The sequence below is a fragment of the Bubalus bubalis genome, chromosome 17, assembly GCF_019923935.1.
Source record: "Bubalus bubalis isolate 160015118507 breed Murrah chromosome 17, NDDB_SH_1, whole genome shotgun sequence".
Classification (NCBI taxonomy): domain Eukaryota; kingdom Metazoa; phylum Chordata; class Mammalia; order Artiodactyla; family Bovidae; genus Bubalus; species Bubalus bubalis.
Genome location: NC_059173.1, coordinates 62,362,213 through 62,380,374, shown reverse-complemented (window position 1 = coordinate 62,380,374; position 18,162 = coordinate 62,362,213). Strand labels below are relative to the sequence as shown.

The following is an 18,162-nucleotide window of genomic DNA, read 5'->3' as shown; positions in this document are numbered from 1 at the left end:
TCAGGAGGAAGACAGTGCCTGCACCTGTTTGCCTGTGCCAAAGTTTATAGGTAATACATAGAGAGCCATAATTCTTGTAAATATTCTGCAGTTTGCCGTGTTCCTGACTTTCCTCTAGTGTGAAGTATTAGTCACACATCTCAGGGACAAATATGTCATGAAAAGTTGCTTCAAAATCACTTTTTTAGTTTTAATTATTTTTTATTGAGGTATAGTTGATTTACAATGTTGTGTTCATTTCTGGTGTATTGCAGAGTGACCCAGTTATACACATATGTACATTCTTTTTTATATTCTTTTCCATGATGGTTTATCCTAGGAGACTGGATACAGTTCCCTGTGCTATGCAGTAGGACTTTTTAAATGAATTATATCATAACTGGGCTGTGGAAATTCATAATGCAGTGAATACTAAGATTGACTTGGTCAGTCCAAAACATTTTTGTTATGCAGGTAGCCGTAATTAACTTGCTGTAGAATGCAACCTTTTCACAGTGGATTATGGCTACATGTTTCTTTCTCTACCAAAAAACATGGTCCTGTACGCAAAAGAAATGGTCCTGTATAAGTATTTAAAAATATAAGGCACAGGGTTATTGTTACCATCTTTCTAAATTCCATATATATGCGTCAGTATACTGTATTGGTGTTTTTCTTTCTGGCTTACTTCACTCTGTATAATAGGCTCCAGTTTCATCCATCTCATTAGAACTGATTCAAATGAATTCTTTTTAATGGCTGAGTAATACTCCATTGTGTATATGTACCACAGCTTTCTTATCCATTCATCTGCTGACGGACATCTAGGTTGCTTCCATGTCCTGGCTATTATAAACAGTGCTGCGATGAACATTGGGGTATACGTGTCTCTTTCCCTTCTGGTTTCCTCAGTGTGTATGCCCAGCAGTGGGATTGCTGGATCATAAGGCAGTTCTATTTCCAGTTTTTTAAGGAATCTCCACACTGTTCTCCCTAGTGGCTGTACTAGTTTGCATTCCCACCAACAGTGTAAGAGGGTTCCCTTTTCTCCACACCCTCTCCAGCATTTATTGCTTGTAGACTTTTGGATCGCAGCCATTCTGACTGGCGTGAAATGGTACCTCATAGTGGTTTTGATTTGCATTTCTCTGATAATGAGTGATGTTGAGCATCTTTTCATGTGTTTGTTAGCCATCTGTATGTCTTCTTTGGAGAAACGTTTATTTAGGTCTTTGGCCCATTTTTTGATTGGGTCATTTATTTTTCTGGAGTAGAGCTGTAGGAGTTGCTTGTATATTTTTGAGATTAGTTGTTTGTCAGTTGCTTCATTTGCTATTATTTTCTCCCATTCTGAAGGCTGCCTTTTCACCTTGCTAATAGTTTCCTTGGTTGTGCAGAAGCTTTTAAGTTTAATTAGGTCCCATTTGTTTATTTTTGCTTTTATTTCCAGTATTCTGGGAGGTGGGTCATAGACGATCCTGCTGTGATGTATGTCGGAGAGTGTTTTGCCTATGTTCTCCTCTAGGAGTTTTATAGTGTCTAGTCTTATGTTGAGATCTTTAAACCATTTTGAGTTTATTTTTGTGTATGGTGTTAGAAAGTGTTCTAGTTTCATTCTTTTACAAGGGGTTGACCAGATTTCCCAGCACCACTTGTTAAAGAGATTGTCTTTAATCCATTGTATATTCTTGCCTCCTTTGTCAAAGATAAGGTGTCCATATGTGCGTGGATTTATCTCTGGGCTTTCTATTTTGTTCCATTGATCTATATTTCTGTCTTTGTGCCAGTACCATACTGTGTTGATGACTGTGGCTTTGTAGTAGAGCCTGAAGTCAGGTAGGTTGATTCCTCCAGTTCCATTCTTCTTTCTCAAGATAGCTTTAGCTAATCGAGGTTTTTTGTATTTCCATACAAATTGTGAAATTATTTGTTCTAGCTCTGTGAAGAATACCGTTGGTAGCTTGATAGGGATTGCTTTGAATCTATAAATTGCTTTGGGTAGTATACTCATTTTCACTATATTGATTCTTCCAATCCATGAACATGCAAAAGAGACATTGATGTATAGAACAGTCTTATGGACTCTGTGGGAGAGGGAGAGGGTGGGAAGATTTGGGAGAATGGCATTGAAACATGTACACTATCATGTATGAAACGAGTCGCCAGTCCAGGTTCAATGCACGATACTGGATGCTTGGGGCTGGTGCACTGGGACGACCCAGAGGGATGGTATGGGGAGGGAGGAGGGAGGAGGGTTCAGGATGGGGAACACGTGTATACCTGTGGCGGATTCATTTCGATATTTGGCAAAACCAATACAATATTTTAAAGTTTAAAAATAAAATAAAATTAAAAATATATATCTATATAAGGCACGGAAGAGTTTTACTAAAAACTATCTATAGAATGTATGGTTAAAAATAAAACATTTGTAGATTTCTAAGACCGTTGCTGGTCAATTACAGTTACCATCGTATAACCATGCCCCTTCTAGATTTTTTTGATGGGCACATATTCTTTTGATCTGTGTAACATTCATTAAAGTCAGTGAAATTGTATGGTTAAGTCAAGGTCAGTTCTGTGAAGCACATCTCTTCTGGAACATAAATTAAGGTAACAAGAAAAACACTGAACCAGCTTTTAACTGTTCCTGAGCTTTCACCATGTAAAATTAATGGGGAATACATGAATGTTATGGAGATGGTGGGGAGACCACTCCCTTGGGCACACCTGTCCAGGAAAACAAACCACAAGCAACATTCTCCAGCAATTCTTGAGCAGCTGAGTTCTGCCCTGGCTGTTAATAGATGATGTCAATACTGTAAAAACGAACAGACATCAAAACTGCAACTAGCAAAATGGTCCTCCTACAGATATATTTTGTTTGTCCATTAGGGAAAAATCTAGTAAGACTATGAAAAAAATAAAAACCATAAACTGGCATCATTTGAATGCTCAAATTGAGGTCATTTTTATTCTAATTAAGATTTGAAAAAGAAGAACTGTTTCTGCATGCTGTTTTTAGGAAAATAACAAGCTGGAGACAGGGACCATCTGTTAGACTGACCATGTAACAAGATGTTAGATTTATTCAGACATAATGATGTGGTTTGCAGTATCAGATATAAGGTCTGGTCCTTCAGATCTGCTGTAATTATCTGTGTGCACTACCCCACTCAAATTATTTAACTCTCTGCTGTAAGATTGGCACTACTGATGAGTTCATTCCAACATAGCACTCAGCATACACATACACACGCGTGCATACAGCTGGAGCAATTGATAGAAGTAATAGTATGTTAGCAAGCAGGTTTATTAAGAAACTTCTTCTTGAGATTTCAGAGACTTAAAGGAGTTCAGCCCTGAGTGAGCACTAACTTTGTATCTATATTTGAGGAGCAAGCAAAGTCTGTGAAATTTGTTGGCTTCACCTGTTCTCTGTAGCTATCAGATGTTTATTTAGCACTCATGTAATTTTGGACCTGTGCACTGTACAAAAGATATAAAGGCACACTCATATAAAGATTTGTGCTTCAATCAATCTCCACAATATATCAGCAGCAATACCAGAAAAGCAACCCAATCAAAAAGTGGGAAGCAGACATAAACAGGCATTTCTCCAAAGAAGACATACACATGGCAACCATCACACAAAAAGACGCTCAGCATTGCTCATTATCGGGGAAACACAAATCAGAACTACAATGAAGTGTCACCTTACACTGGTCAGAATGGCCGTCGTCAAAACATCTGCAAGCAGTAAATGCTGGAGAAGGTGTGGAGAAGAGAGAACCTCTTGCACTGTCGGTGGGAATGTAAACTGAAACAGCTTCTATGGAGAACAATATGGAGAGTCCTTTAAAAACTAGGAATAAACTTACCGTATGACCCAGGCAGATACCCTGAGAAACTATAATTGCAAAAACACATGTATCCCAGTGTTCATAGTAGCACTATTAACAATAGCCAGGACACGAAAGTAACTTAGATGAACATCAACAGATGAATGGATAAAGAAACTGTGTTACAAATGTACAATGGAATATTACTCAGCCATAAAAAGGAACACATTTGAGTCAGTTGTAATGAGGTGAATGAACCTAAAGCCTGCTATACAGAGTGAAGTAAGTCAGAAAAACAAATTTCATATACTAGTGCATATATATGGAATCTAGAAACATAGTACTGCTGACCCTGTTTGCAGGGCAGGGACAGAGACCCAGACATAGAGTACAGACTTGGAACACAGCAGGGGATGCAGAGAGTAGGAAGAATTGAGACAGTAGCATTGAAACATCTGCATTACCTTATGTAAGTGGATAGCTGATGGGATGTTGCTGTATAACACAGGGAGCCCAACCCCGGGCTCTGTGGCATCCTAGAAGTGTGGGATGGGGTCAGAGGTGTTAGGGGGATTTAAGAGAAAAGGGACACATGTACTTACGGCTGATTCACACTGTTGTATGGCAGAAGCCAACAGAATGCTGTAAATCAATTATCCTCCAACTAAAAATAGATTTAAAAAAATGATATGTGCCTTAGTATCCAGAAGAAGGATACAGACTTTCCAGGTGATGAGAGTTGCTTGTTGTTTGATTAAACAAAAGGATTCAGTTGGGTTCAGGGGTTAAAGTGAAATATTTCAAAGGCTTAGTTTTCTAGTTTCTTACTAAGTAAAGTGACGTCTACACACTGAAAAGGTGTTTGGGTGATGAAGGTACAGTTTGCCGCAATATTGCTAAAGGATATTAAGTTTTAAAATGTCACTGTAGTGTCCATAGGCTCCCATAGGTGGAAGGGCTAGGAACTTCTGCTTTGGCATTTATGAAATCAGCCAGTGTAAAACAATTACGTGTATCAACTGTGAGTTCTTGGAAAGAGAAAGGAGTGATAAAGGTAGCTGTATTTCCTGTTCCTCCTTGGGTACAAAAACAACAGCAGACAGGCCTTTTGAGAACATTTCTAATTTTTAAAACTATGGCTTTTGAAAGAATTTTCACTCGTCCTGCTTTCAAAAAGCATTTAGTGCAGCTTATAATAAAAACACCAATACAGTAAGACTAAAAATGCAGCAAAACACAAAAGGCAAATAGTAAAAATGGAGGAAGATTATTTATATATTATAAAAGAAGAATAAATAAAAAGCCTAAACTGTAAGAGAAGTTACACAATTAAACACAGATCTTAATTTCTAATCTCCATCAAAGCATAGCAGATAGGATGATGAGTTGCAGATTTTGTTGTTGTTGTTGTATAGATAATGTGGGCTTCCCAGGTGGCTCCGTGGTAAAGAATCTGTCTGTCAGTGCAGGAGACACAGAAGACGATTTGATCTCTGGGTCAGGAAGATCCCCTGGAGGAGGAAATGGCAGCCCACTCTAGTAATCTTGCCTGGGAAATCCCATGGACAGAGGAGCCTGGCAGGCTACAGTCCGTGGGGTTGCAAAGAGTTGGCCACGACTGAGCACACACGTGCTTAGTTAATGCACAGCATTACATAACTTTCAGTGTACACCACAGGGATTCACAATTTTTAAAGGTTTCACTTCATTTATAGTTTTTATGAAACACTGGCTTTATTCCCTGTTGTACAGTGTATCCTTGTACCTTACCTATTTTATACAGATAGTTTGTGCCTCTTAACTCCCCTAACCGTATCCTGCCCCTCCTCATTTCCCTCTCCCCGCTGGTAATCACTAGTTTATTCTCTATATCTGTGAATCTGTTTCTTTTTTGTTATGTTCACTAATTTGTTTTTTGTTTTTTTTAGATTCCACGTTTAAATAGTATCATATAGTATAGTTTCTTCTCTAATGTATTTCGCTAAGTATAATACCTTCCAGGTCCACCGTTGGCTGTTGGAAATGGCAAAACTTCATTCTTTTTTATGGCTGAGTACTATTTCATTGTATGTATACGTACCCCATCTCCTCTACTCACTCGTCTTTTGACAGACACTTAAGTTGCTTCCATAGCTTGACTGTTGTCAACTGTGCCTCTGTGAACATGAGGGTGCATGTTTCTTTTCAAATTAATGTTTTCACTTTCTTCAGGTATATATGCCCAGGGGTGGAATGGCCAGGTCTTGTGGTGGTTCTGTTTTTAGTTTTTTGAGAACCCTCTATACTGCCTTCCACTGTGGCTGCACCAATTTATATTCCCACCAGGGTTCTCATTTTTCCCACGTCCTCACCAGCATTTGTTATTTGTGGTCTTTTTGATGATAGCCATTCTGCCTGGTGTAAGGTGATATCTCATTGTAGTTTTAATTTGCATTTCTCTGATGATTATCAGTGTTGAACATCTTTTCTTGTACATAATGGCCTGATGGTCTCCTTTGGAAAAATGTTTATTCGGGTCTTCTGCCCACTTTTTAATTGTGTTGTTTGTTTTTGATATTGAGTTACATGAACTATTTATATATTTTGGACATTAACCCCTTATGAGTCATAATTTGCAAATATTCTTTTTTAATTAACAGTCTGAGTTCTTGGAAAGAGAAATATTGTTTTAATTAACAATTTTAATTGTGATAAAATACTTGTACCATACAATTTATTATCTTAACCATTTTCAACTGTATAGTTCAATAATGTTAAATACATCGACACATTGTTATATAAACAAGTCCCTGCTGCTGCTACTGCTGCTAAGTCGCTTCAGTCGTGTCCGACTCTGTTCGACCCCATAGACGGCGGCCCACCAGGCTCCCCCATCCCTGGGATTCTCCAGGCAAGAACACTGGAGTGGGTTGCCATTTCCCTCTCCAATGCATGAAAGGGAAAAGTGAAAGTGAAGTCGCTCAGTCGTGTCCGACTCTTCGCGACCCCATGGTCTGCAGCCCACCAGGCTCCTCCGTCCATGGGATTCTCCAGGCAAGAGTACTGGAGTGGGGTGCCACTGCCTTCTCCAAACAAGTCCCTACTCCCCGCTATTTCCAGCCCTGATAACAACCATTCTGAACGCTTCCTATCTCTTTGAATTTGACTACTCTAGGTACCTCAGAGAAGTGGACTCACATGGTATTTGTCTTTTTGTGACTGCCTTATTTCACTTTGCATGATGCAATCAAGTTTCATCCATGTTGTAGCACATGTCAGAATATCCTTCCTTTTTAAGCCTAAATAATACTTCAACATATGTATGTGGCACACTTTATCATTCATCTGTCAATGCACATTGGATTGCTTCCACTTTCTGGGTATTTTCAGTAGTGCTGTTATGAACATGGGTGTACCAGTATCTCTTCAAGACCCTACCTGCTTTTGATTCTTGCAGAGATTCTGTAAGCTGAAGCTAGCTTGCATTCTCCTTGTAGATGGTCACAGCATGAGGAATACCTGTAGCTGTTCAGGCTAAAACTTAGAGCTTCTGAGTCCTGTGGTACCTGTAGCCTGGAATATTTTGTGGTTTGGGCTTATCAACTGTCTGTTTCTATCAGAGCAGAACATAAATGTGATTCCAGGAATGTATTTAGTTAGGACAATAATTTCCTAAGTCAGCTGTGTCCAGTATGGACCTCCAGATAATTGAATAAGATTTTCAAGCACATCTTTAGTAATATTTTAGTAGACCAGTACTTGAATACCAAAACAAGAGTGTTCCTTCTGACAGCCATTGGACAGTAGGTTAAATAGGCTATTCTCATAATGTGAAATAGGGCAAAACCATTATCATATAATAATGGCAAGAACACATGGATCCCGTAGACACACAGTGGTTCACATCATTTAGCCTCTAAGTTAAAAGCAGGCGACTACCATGCAAATCATTTAAATTGTGAAGCCCTTCCCACTCTGGCTTAAATGGGCCTTTTTCTAAATCCCACTCTTTTTTAAAGTATGTATTTATTTGGCTGCATCGGGTCCTGGTTGTGGCACACGAGCGCTTCATTGTGGCGCGCAGACTCCTCTCCAGCTGCAGCTTGCAGGCTCGGCACCTGCGGCACGAGAGCTCAGGTGCTCCAAGGTTTGTGGGGTCTTAGTTCACTGACCAGGGATTGAACCCAAGTCGCCTGCACTGGAAGGCAGATGCTTCACCACTGGACGAGCAGAGAAGGCCTCCAATTCCCACTTTTATTACAAGAGTAAATTCCATATCCTACTCAGAATTCTTTCCAAAGGAAAAAAAAAAAAAAGTATTTTCTCATTCTTTGATTCTTCACTTTTGTTCCAAGTAAATCAAGTTTAGAGACTTTTAGATTATTTTAATATACTATCTTAAAACTATTTCCAAATGATCATATGATTTCAATTTAGTGTAATAGGTGTCCTAAGAAAGGACCAGATAAAGTTATAGCTGTGAATAAAATTGGTTTCCTAGTTGGCGAAAATGATAAGACAATTGAAATGTTTCTTTCTCTTTCTCTTTTTTAAGAGTTTCTTTGAGAATATTTTAGAACTGTCATTCTCATGGATTTAAGCCTAAGGTCTTTACATTGAAACTGGGTCTCTGTGACCATTTTGTTATTGTGTTTATTTAAAATTGGAGTTTGTGCTATTCCTATAAATGAGACGATGTTTATAAATGATGTTGTATCCACGTTTAGAAGTAGAGACAAATGAGTGTCAGGTCCGATGTTCACCTTAATACAGGGCTGTTTCCTACATCAAAAATCTCCTACTGGCTCTATATCAACCCCACTGTTCACAGGTAACTTTTGCATTTACTTTTATTTTTTGTACAAATTTATACAAATGTCATCTCTTTCCCAAAGTAGTCTGTGTATTTTTACTTTTTTTTTTTTTTAGTCAAAATGAGGTAAGATTATCTAATGAATAAAAGCAGGTAGCAGAGATAACTTTTATGTTGTTGTAAAATTAATCCCTGTATCATGCTGAAAAGATTGTCCTTGTTTCAACTTCTTTGGATGTACATTAAATTTCTGTGCATTTAATCTAATTGTGCAAAAAATGATGTGATGTAAAATGCGTCTTTAAGATGGCCTATTTCCTTGAAATTTCAAGCTATATTGAGTACACAGTACTCTTCATTTAGAGAACTCAATTTCATGCGGTGGCAGCAGCAGTGGAATTGGAAAAACACAAAATCTTACCACATAATGGGGAGCAAAATATAAACAAGGGAGCAAATGTAACAGCAAAACATTTGAGGTACCAAATACCTCTTTACAGTTGTAAAGAGACACTCTGAAGGAGAGAGCTGTAAACGACTAAGCCAGCAACGTGGAGAGAGGAAAGGCCTGAGGGATTTTTTCCCCTTTTTATTTATGTATGGCCGCACTGGGTCTTCGTTGCTGCATGCAGGCTTTCTCTAGTTGTGACGAATGGGGGCGACTCTTTGCTGTGGTGCCGGGGCTTCTCATTGTGGGGGCTTCTCTTACTGCAGAGCGTGGGCTCAGCAGTTGAGGCTCACAGGCTTAGCTGGGGAGCCGTGTTTCTGATGGAGGTAGTTGAAACGGTCAGCCATAAGTCTCTGAATTGGAACTAGAGAGTGAAGAAGAGTGAAGTCAGTGCGACTGGGATGTTAACTTGGCTGAAAACAGCTTCAGGTGGTTCTCTTGAGTCAGGAGCCTGAAAGCAGTCCAGTTCCCACCATCTCATGGCATGGACTTAAACAGAGTGGAGAGGATATGTCTGTCAGAAAGGAGTCCATCTCTTGGAGGTCTATTTTAAGAACATCCTAGCCTCATCAGTGCTTCCCTTGTGGCTCTGCTGGTGAGGAATCCGCCTGCAATGCCAGAGACCTGGGTTCAGTCCCTGGGTTGGAAAGTTCCCCAGGAGAAGTGAAAGGCTACTAATTCCAGTATACTGGCCTAGAGAATTCCATGGACAGTATAGTCCATGGGGTCGCAAAGAGTTGGACACAGCTGAGCGACTTTCATTTCACTTCAGTAGCCTCGTCAAGTTGTCTTTTGAGGAACACTGTTCATAATCTAGGATCATTTTGGCTTTATCTCTTAATTCCAGTCACTGCTGTGGCGACCAATTCAGTACAGATTTCCCCCAGTTTCATGGATACAACTCTTACGAGAGTGCTGTGCTCTTCACTGCAAGTCTTTTCCACTTTCTGCATCATGGGGGAGGGGGTCGGGGGGGTCCTTCAGGAATTGCTTGGCTCACAGGCAGAGGCCTGTGTTTTGAAGAAAAAAACCTGGGTTTAAGTCCAAGGCTCCATTGTGTACCTAAATTATTTCCTTGTCACGAACATGAGAATGAGTCTCCACAAGGCATTATGAGAACTAACAAGACGAAATTTTGGTATGGTAGGCATTCCATAAGTGATAGCTCTGAAACGATGGGGATTATTCAGGTAATAATGCCTCAAGAAAGAGTTAAAGAGATGCTTTTCCCATACAGGTGGCAAAAAAGTGGCTTTTTTTAGGTGTGTTGTTACACGTTCTAATCTGTTTTTCAAGTAGAATCTGAGGTCTGTCTGTACACAGTCTTTAATCTGTGTGTGGACGTTTTGCTAACACTTCTGGTAACAGAAACACTTTGACATGAGACCTTTCATCCTCCTGTTCTACCCTGGGCAAGTCACATCTACCTTCTTGAAAATCTGCATCCTCTCTGGTTTTTCTCCTGATTTATTTACCATGATGTGTGTAGAAATAACAAGAATGCAGTCTTATTTTCCTGAAAAGTAATTTTAAGAATTTGATTCTTTCTTGGTCTGTTTAACCAAAATGATCATTGGTCTCTCAAGAAGCATTTTGTTCTCCCCATGACATCAACAGCAAAAGCTAATGTTCATAGAGGGCTTTATAATTTAAGAACTTCCATACAGTTGGTCCCTACATCTCTGCACAGTGGGATTTAGTGTTAAATCCCAGTTTTACATATGATAAGCCTAGATCTCAGAAGTGACATGATGCCAGGCTCATAAAACCGGCACACTCAGGGGCCCATGGTCCATGCATTCCTACCCCCTACTGGGGCAAAGCCAAGGATGTCTGTTCTGCCTCCTGCGCAGGGAAGCTGAAGGGATCAAGTGCTTAGGAGTGCACTTTTAAACTGCGTGTCATCAAATATGTGTTGTATTATATTCCACAGACATCCAGATTTGCTATCCGCTTCATCCCGTTTTACAACCTATTATCTCTCCTTTTGTTCTTAGAAACTTTTCAAGAACTTAACAAAAGCAGTATCTAGTTTATCAGCCACTTGATCTTTCTGTGAATTTTCAGTGTTACCTTTCTCTGATCATCACTGTCACATGTACATCTGTGTGTCTGTCATTCATTTGGTTGTCTTCGCCTGTCCTCTTTCCTTTTGGCTTTCCTTCTCTCTCATTCATTCATGAAACACTTTTGCATAAAGATGGACACAGGGCACTTGCCTATCAGACTCTCTTTGACCTTCACAAAGGTCAATCGGACATGGATCTTGCCTTTAAGAAGCTTAAAGTTAGCAATTGGAATGGTGAAAGGGAATTGAGCTTTTTTCCCCCCCTCTATGTACAAAATACATAGAAATTTTGTATTTTAAAAGATCTTAAATATATAACCAAGCTCAAAAGAAAAAAAGAACAGGTGTAAGAACAGAGAATTCACAGCCAGAGTAGTTCAACTTGGAGTTAAAGCTAGCTACACATGGCCCTCCGACTTTTGGATGCAGAAAAGCACCTTAGGGATGGGTATTAGAAGATAAACAGGAACAGGACAGGAGGATGTACACTCCTGCAAGACTGGGCCTGCAATGGAGCCCCCAGGCTCTAAAAAGATGTCACTGTCCACTCACAGGGACAGTAAACCCAGCAAGCCAGCCAGCCCAGGGACGTGGCCAGGAAGCCGAAAGAAAGAAGAGCCACAAGCCTGCATCACGTCAAGTGTGGAGTCTAAATTTAAACTACACGAGTCTTGCAAAAAGCAATTAAGCTGAAAATTTAGCATGAAAACTGGTCCAGATCAAGTGAAATGCTTGTACCCCTGATAGCTATAAATGCTAAAACTTCCCGTAGAGTCCCTTCCACAAGACAGTGCCCCTGGGATTCACCTAGAAAACAGTATATGCCTTAATAAAACATGCTGGACAGGCTTATGAACATCCTCCCAAAATGAATTTAAAACATTTTAAACCAACTATAAACATGTTGAAAGTATTTAGAGATATAATAGATAAGGTATGATTTAGAGAAAGGACATATAATAACCATCAAGTAAGAAGTATCTCATGGAAAATAACAGAAATGTTTGAGGAAAAACTAAGTCAAGCGTTTCTAGGCACCTAGCCTGCCATTTCCGAAGGAGGAAATGGCAATGTGCTCTAATATTCTTGCCTGGGAAATCCCTTGGACTGAGCAGCCTGGCAGGCTCCAGTCCGTGGGGTCGCAGAGTCAGACACGATTCAGCAGACAAACACAAGACATGAAAAACATTAAAATCAAAACGCTGTAGACATTAAACAGATTACACAGAAACAGAAAAAAAATATTAGAAAATAGATGAGAAAGTCACCTAGAATGCCGTGCAGGTGTGCGTGCTAAATCGCTTCAGTTACGTCGACTCTTTGTGACCCTATGGTCCATTGCCTGCCAGGCCCCTCTGCCCATGGGGTTCTCCAGGCAAGAACACGTGAGTGGGTTGTCATGCCCTCCTCCAGGGGATCTTCCCGACCCAAGGGTCAAACCCACATCTCTTTTGTGTTCTGTATTGGCACGCAGGTTCTTCACCGCTGAGCCACCTGAGACGCAGTACAAAGAGATGAGAAGATAGAAAATATGAAACAGTGGTTAATGCAGAAGATTCAGTGAAAAGGTCTAACCCACGAGTAGGAGTTCAAAAAGGAAAATAGGTGGGGTGGGGGTGATATTTGAAGAAACAATGTCAAAGAACATTTCAGAACTGAAGAAATAACTGCATCTTCAAATCAAATAAGGACACTGAATCCTGACCAACAGGAATAAAAATAAGTGCATACTTGAGTTCCTCGTATTGAAACTGCAAGCATCAAAAACAAACAGAGCAAGTTTTTATTAAGCTACCAAGGAAAGTACTAGTTCTCTACCTATAAGGGAAAGACAGACCGACAAGAAAGAGAGACAGTCTTTTGGACTCTGTGGGAGAGGGAGAGGGTGGGATGATTTGGGAGAATGGCATTGAAACATGTATAATATCATATACGAAACGGGTCGCCAGCTCAGGTTCGATCGATGCACGATACTGGAAGCTTGGGGCTGGTGCACTGGGACGACCCAGAGGGAGGGTATGGGGAGGGAGGAGGGAGGAGGGTTCAGGATGGGGAACACGTGTATACCTGTGGCGGATTCATGTTGATATATGGCAAAACCAATACAATATTGTAAAGTTAAAAAAAAAAAATCCCAGAAGTGGTGGTGAAGATCCAGGTGTCGTGGAATCCTATCTTCAAAGTACTGAAGGAGGTTGCTACTGCTGCTGCTGCTAAGTCGCTTCAGTCGTGTCCGACTCTGTGCGACCCCATAGACGGCAGCCCGCCAGGCTCCCCCGTCCCTGGGAATCTCCCGTCAAGAACCCTGGAGTGGGTTGCCATTTCCTTCTCCAATGCATGAATGTGAAAAGTGAAAGTGAAGTTGCTTAGTCATGCCTGACTCTTAGCGACCCCATGGACTGCAGCTTACCAGGCTCCTCCGTCCATGGGATTTTCCAGGCAAGAGTACTGGAGTGGGGTGCCTTTGCCTTCTCTGCTGAAGGAGGTTACCACACTAGAAATCTATAACGTGTTAAACTGTCATTCCAGAATGCAGGTGAAATAAAAAACACTTTCAGGCATAGCAAGACTGAAAGATTTCAACATTCAGTGACTGACTGCTGCAGAATTTTAATTATATATGTATGTATATGTATATTCTTCAGTAGGAAATTGAACCCAGTAGTAAGGAGTGAAGCGCAGTTGACAGCAGTGATCAAAGAAATACATCTGTAACTCTAAACAGACGCCAGGTGTGGATGTGCGAGAGAGGGAGAGACTTGGGCAGTAATTTGAAAGCAAGTGGAAGTTTAAATACTGAAGAGGACACGGTGAAAATGGGAGGCAGTAGGCCAAAGATAAAGCACTCTACATTTTTTCTGTTCCTCGTGGAAAAGCTGCTGATTAACTTTAGATTTTTAAATATGCAAGTTCATAACTTAATTATTTTAAGAGTAAAAATAGAATGTGAACCTTCTAAATCCAGTAGATGAGCAAAGAAACTTTTTTTTTTTTAAGCTGGACCCATTTAATGAAACGAAGTAGAAAGGAGGAAAGGAAGTTAAAATGGTAGGAAAAAAATTCCAAATAAATCAATAATTATGATAAATGAAAACAGATTAAACCAAGCTATTATAATACAGAGACTCTCAGACTTTTTAAATTCAGCTTTTTGCTGTTTGTAAGCAACATGTGTGAAATATAATTATGTGAGGACTTTGTAAACAAGGGATATTTTTTAAAGGGCATTCCAGGCAAATTCTCCCCCCCCCCCCCTTTGACTGCAACCACGTGGCCTGTGGAATCCTAGTTCCCTGATCAGGGATGGAGCCTGGGCCCTTGCAGTGAGAGCACAGAGTCCTTACCACTGGACCACTAGAGAAGTCCCTAGGCTAATTCTAAAAAGAGAGCAAAAGAAAGAGACAGGAGGGAAGAAAGAGCCAGAGGGAATGAAGAAGAAACAATATTAATATCAGACAAAAATTATAAGGCAAAAAAATTATGAATAAAGATTGGTGATAGAAGGAGGCAAAAAGCTTAAAGTATTTAAAGATATGAAAAGACAAATCACAAAACAAGAAACTCAAATGGTCAAAAAAACATTTGAAAAATGTTCAGCCTGCTGGTGATCATGACCATGCAAATAAAGGTAATAGTGGGGCTAACCTTTCAGCCCTCATCAAGAAGCGAAAACAATTCAAATGGGTTAATGATGAGTGTTGGCCGGACTTGGAACAAAAGGACATTGCATCTCCTCCTGGTTGGAATGAAAGCAGCAGCTGTGCACACATCCATGACTCAGCAGTTCTGTTTTCATCCTATATCCTAGAGAAATACCCACGGATGTCCCTGGGGCCTCATCTGTAATAGCCATAAAGCGGAAGCAACCCCAGTGTCCATCCGGAGTGGAAGGGATTAGTAAACTGTGGTGGGTTCAGACAAACGAAAGGCGCTGCAGAGAAAACGACTTCACTTTGAGTTACCTGTGTTAAAACAGACACATCACAGATCACAACGCTGAATAAAAATAAGTTGCAGAAGGATGTGCATATCTAATTTCAAATTTACATAAAACAAAGTGGTACTGGGTGCTGTTTTCATGAATACATACATGTGTGTAAAGTGTACATATCTGAGAGGAAATGGGAATCTCCCGTGGTGGGTGGTTCCCTTCTTGAATGAGGAAGATGAATGGGGACAAGGAGGGAGGCAGAACAGGACTTAACTAGGCCTTGTTCACTTTTTAAAGATCTGAAGCAAGTATGGCAAAGATATTAGCATATATTTGCATTCTTAATTCTTCATGGTGGATCCGTAGTCTCCCGCTGTTTTTCTGTGTGTGTGTGTGTGTGTGTGTGTGTGTGTTTGGGTTTGGATGTGTGTGCAAGTGTTTTGAAAATATTTCCTTATTTAGAGATAGCTCCCTGAAAGATGAATACCAAGTGATATCACTTATATACGGAATCTAAAATATGACGCAAGTGAACCTACCTATGAAACAAAAACAGACTCACAGATACAGAGAATAGACTTGTAGTTGCCAAGGCGGGTGGGTGGGGAAGGATTGGAAGTTTGGGATTAGCAGATGCAAAGCATTATATATAGAATGGATAAACCACAAGGTCCTACTGTAGCGCAGGGAACTGTACTCGATATCCCACAATGAACCATAATGGAAAATAATATGAAAAAGAATGTGTGTGTATATATATATGTATAACTGAATCACTTTGTGGCAGAGCAGAAATTAGCACAGCATTATAAATCAACTATATTTCAATTAAAAGGATTTCCCCGGCAGTCCAGTGGTTAAGACTCTGTGCTCCCAATGCAGGGGTCACAGGTTTGATCCCCAGTAGGGAAAATAAGATCCAACATGCTGCATTTTTTTGTTAAAATTTTTAATTAAATTTAAAATTTCATACATTAAAAAAATTGTTCTAATTTTTAATGGTTAAAAATATCTCCTAGCTTATTATGGGGAAAGAAAAACATATAGCAATAATACCAAGAAAAATGCAACGTGTTCTATGATGAGTTTTTTACAAATGGCTTTTAGAGAGAATTTTGCCATTGGAATCCAAGAGTGCACCCTGGAAGAGGAATCCCAGGGTGGCTTTGCCACAGACACTCCCCTGCGTTCAGTCACTCATAGAAGTGGATCAGCCATCATCAACTCCTCTGTGTCTATGGCCTGAGTCAACAGGCCTGTTTCTCACTAGTAGTCTCTTTTTCACTCATTTCTTTCTGGTTATCATAACTTGGTACTTACCCAGGGCCTCCCAGAGGATTTATCACTTTGAGGAAAAACATCTGAACAATTAAATAATACCTGCCTTCCTTCTCACGGAAAGAGATAATCATGGCTTGTGTTGTAATATCTTGTGGATTTTTTATGGAAACACTTGGATTTTGGCATAGAGAGTGGCTCTGTTGGTTGGTTGAATGGACATATATGTTTCACACAGATTCCCAAATCATCTTCTCCTGGACCAGAGAGGTTCCATTTGAGGAATCTTTTTAAATGTTGTCTGATTTCCCTTCACTTTTCAAAATTCATTTTCTCTTTCTTTTTTTAAGTCTTTATTGGATTTGTTATAATATTGCTTCTGTTTTATGTTTTGGCTTTTTGGCCACAAGGCATGTGGGATCTTAGCTTTCTGACCAGGGATTGTACCCACATACACTGCCTTGGAACGTTAAGTCTTAACCACTGAACTTCAGGGAAGTGCCTGGTTTGTCTTGTTAAATGTGTTGCTGCAAAGCATTAGTAGGCACATTTCACAACCTCTATGGGAGGGCAATGGAGGTCTCATGTGGAAATGAGACTGGTCATCCTTGTCATGTGTCCATAGCATCTAACACAGCTCTTCCAAACAGTAAGGGCTTCGAATCTCTGGGCTTCACCCCACATGCTGCTTCACAGCAGCATCTCCACTCCATGGATGATCTCAGGATCACACACAGCACCATCACACATTATCACCCTTGATGTAAAGTGGAGTCATGGCACACTTTGAAAAAGGTTGGTTTTGGTGCCTCTGACATTCTCCCAGGGGACGAATAAACAGCCTGGCTAGGTTGGTCGAGAGGCAGTTTACCAGTCACCGTGCTAGGCAGCTGACTTCTCTTTTGCAAATACACACCTACTCTGCATTGAAGCCAAAGGCATAACTCAGACTCGGATTTCTTCATGGGCTCCCTGGGGCTGCTGGTCTGGGTCTGGTCCTGGACCTTCCAATCTCAGACATCTTTGCTTTTCCTTTGCAGAGAGAAGATGCACCAGTCTGCCATGTATGAGCTCTGCCAGGGGATGCACCAGATCAGCCTTCAGTTTGTCCGGCTGCAGCTCACCTTCGAGGAATACACCGTAATGAAAGTGTTGCTGCTGCTGAGCACAAGTAAATTGATGTCCAACTGGCACTTTTTTATACTGTCACATCATCTTCCCTTTCGGAGACTAGCCTGTTTCTAGGGCCAGATAGTCAGTATTAAAAAGTAAGAGGAGGTGGGCAGAGGGCTTTGGTGCAGGATGAATTAAGTTACTTGCAGAGTTAGAAGCTTTGGGTGACGCACCTGCCTTGATCCCTTCATCCATCCAGCCACTAAGGATTCGTTAAGTGTCTGTTATGTATATGGTGGGACTGGGCAGTTCAGGAACTACCAGAATGAATGAGGCACAGTCTCAACCCTCGGGGAGTTTTGTTTTTGTTGTTCAGTCACTGAGTCATGTCAGATTCTTTGCGACCCCATAAACTGCAGCATGCCAGTCTTCCCTGTCCTTCACTGTCTCCCATAGGATAAATTCAAGGTCATTTTAATACACTGTGGAAAGTGATTGTCTGCCATGATAAAGACTGTCCTGGGGGCTCAGAGGAGGGAAGCACATTCTTGCTTCTTGGCATCAGAGGATTCTTGATGAAGCTTCATCTCAGAGAGCTTTGCCAGGGTGAGGGATTGAGTCCGAGGCATGAGCTGACCTCCCTGCTGGGGAGCGTGAGAGAGCATGGTGGTGTGGGAAGCAGACGCACATAATAGTGCTTAGCTCTGCGGA

General features: G+C 40.6%; 1 protein-coding gene across 9 annotated transcripts in view; it reads left to right on the top strand.

Moving 5' to 3' along the window:
• NR3C2 (nuclear receptor subfamily 3 group C member 2) overlaps nucleotides 1-18,162 on the top strand; it is a 437,470-nt gene that overhangs the window by 371,545 nt on the left and 47,763 nt on the right. For all 9 annotated transcript variants that reach the window (XM_006044233.4, XM_006044235.4, XM_044930658.2 and 6 more), the window contains exon 7: nucleotides 17,379-17,509. In XM_006044233.4, coding sequence (XP_006044295.1) covers nucleotides 17,379-17,509 — 131 coding nt within the window. The remainder of the gene's footprint in view (nucleotides 1-17,378; nucleotides 17,510-18,162) is intronic.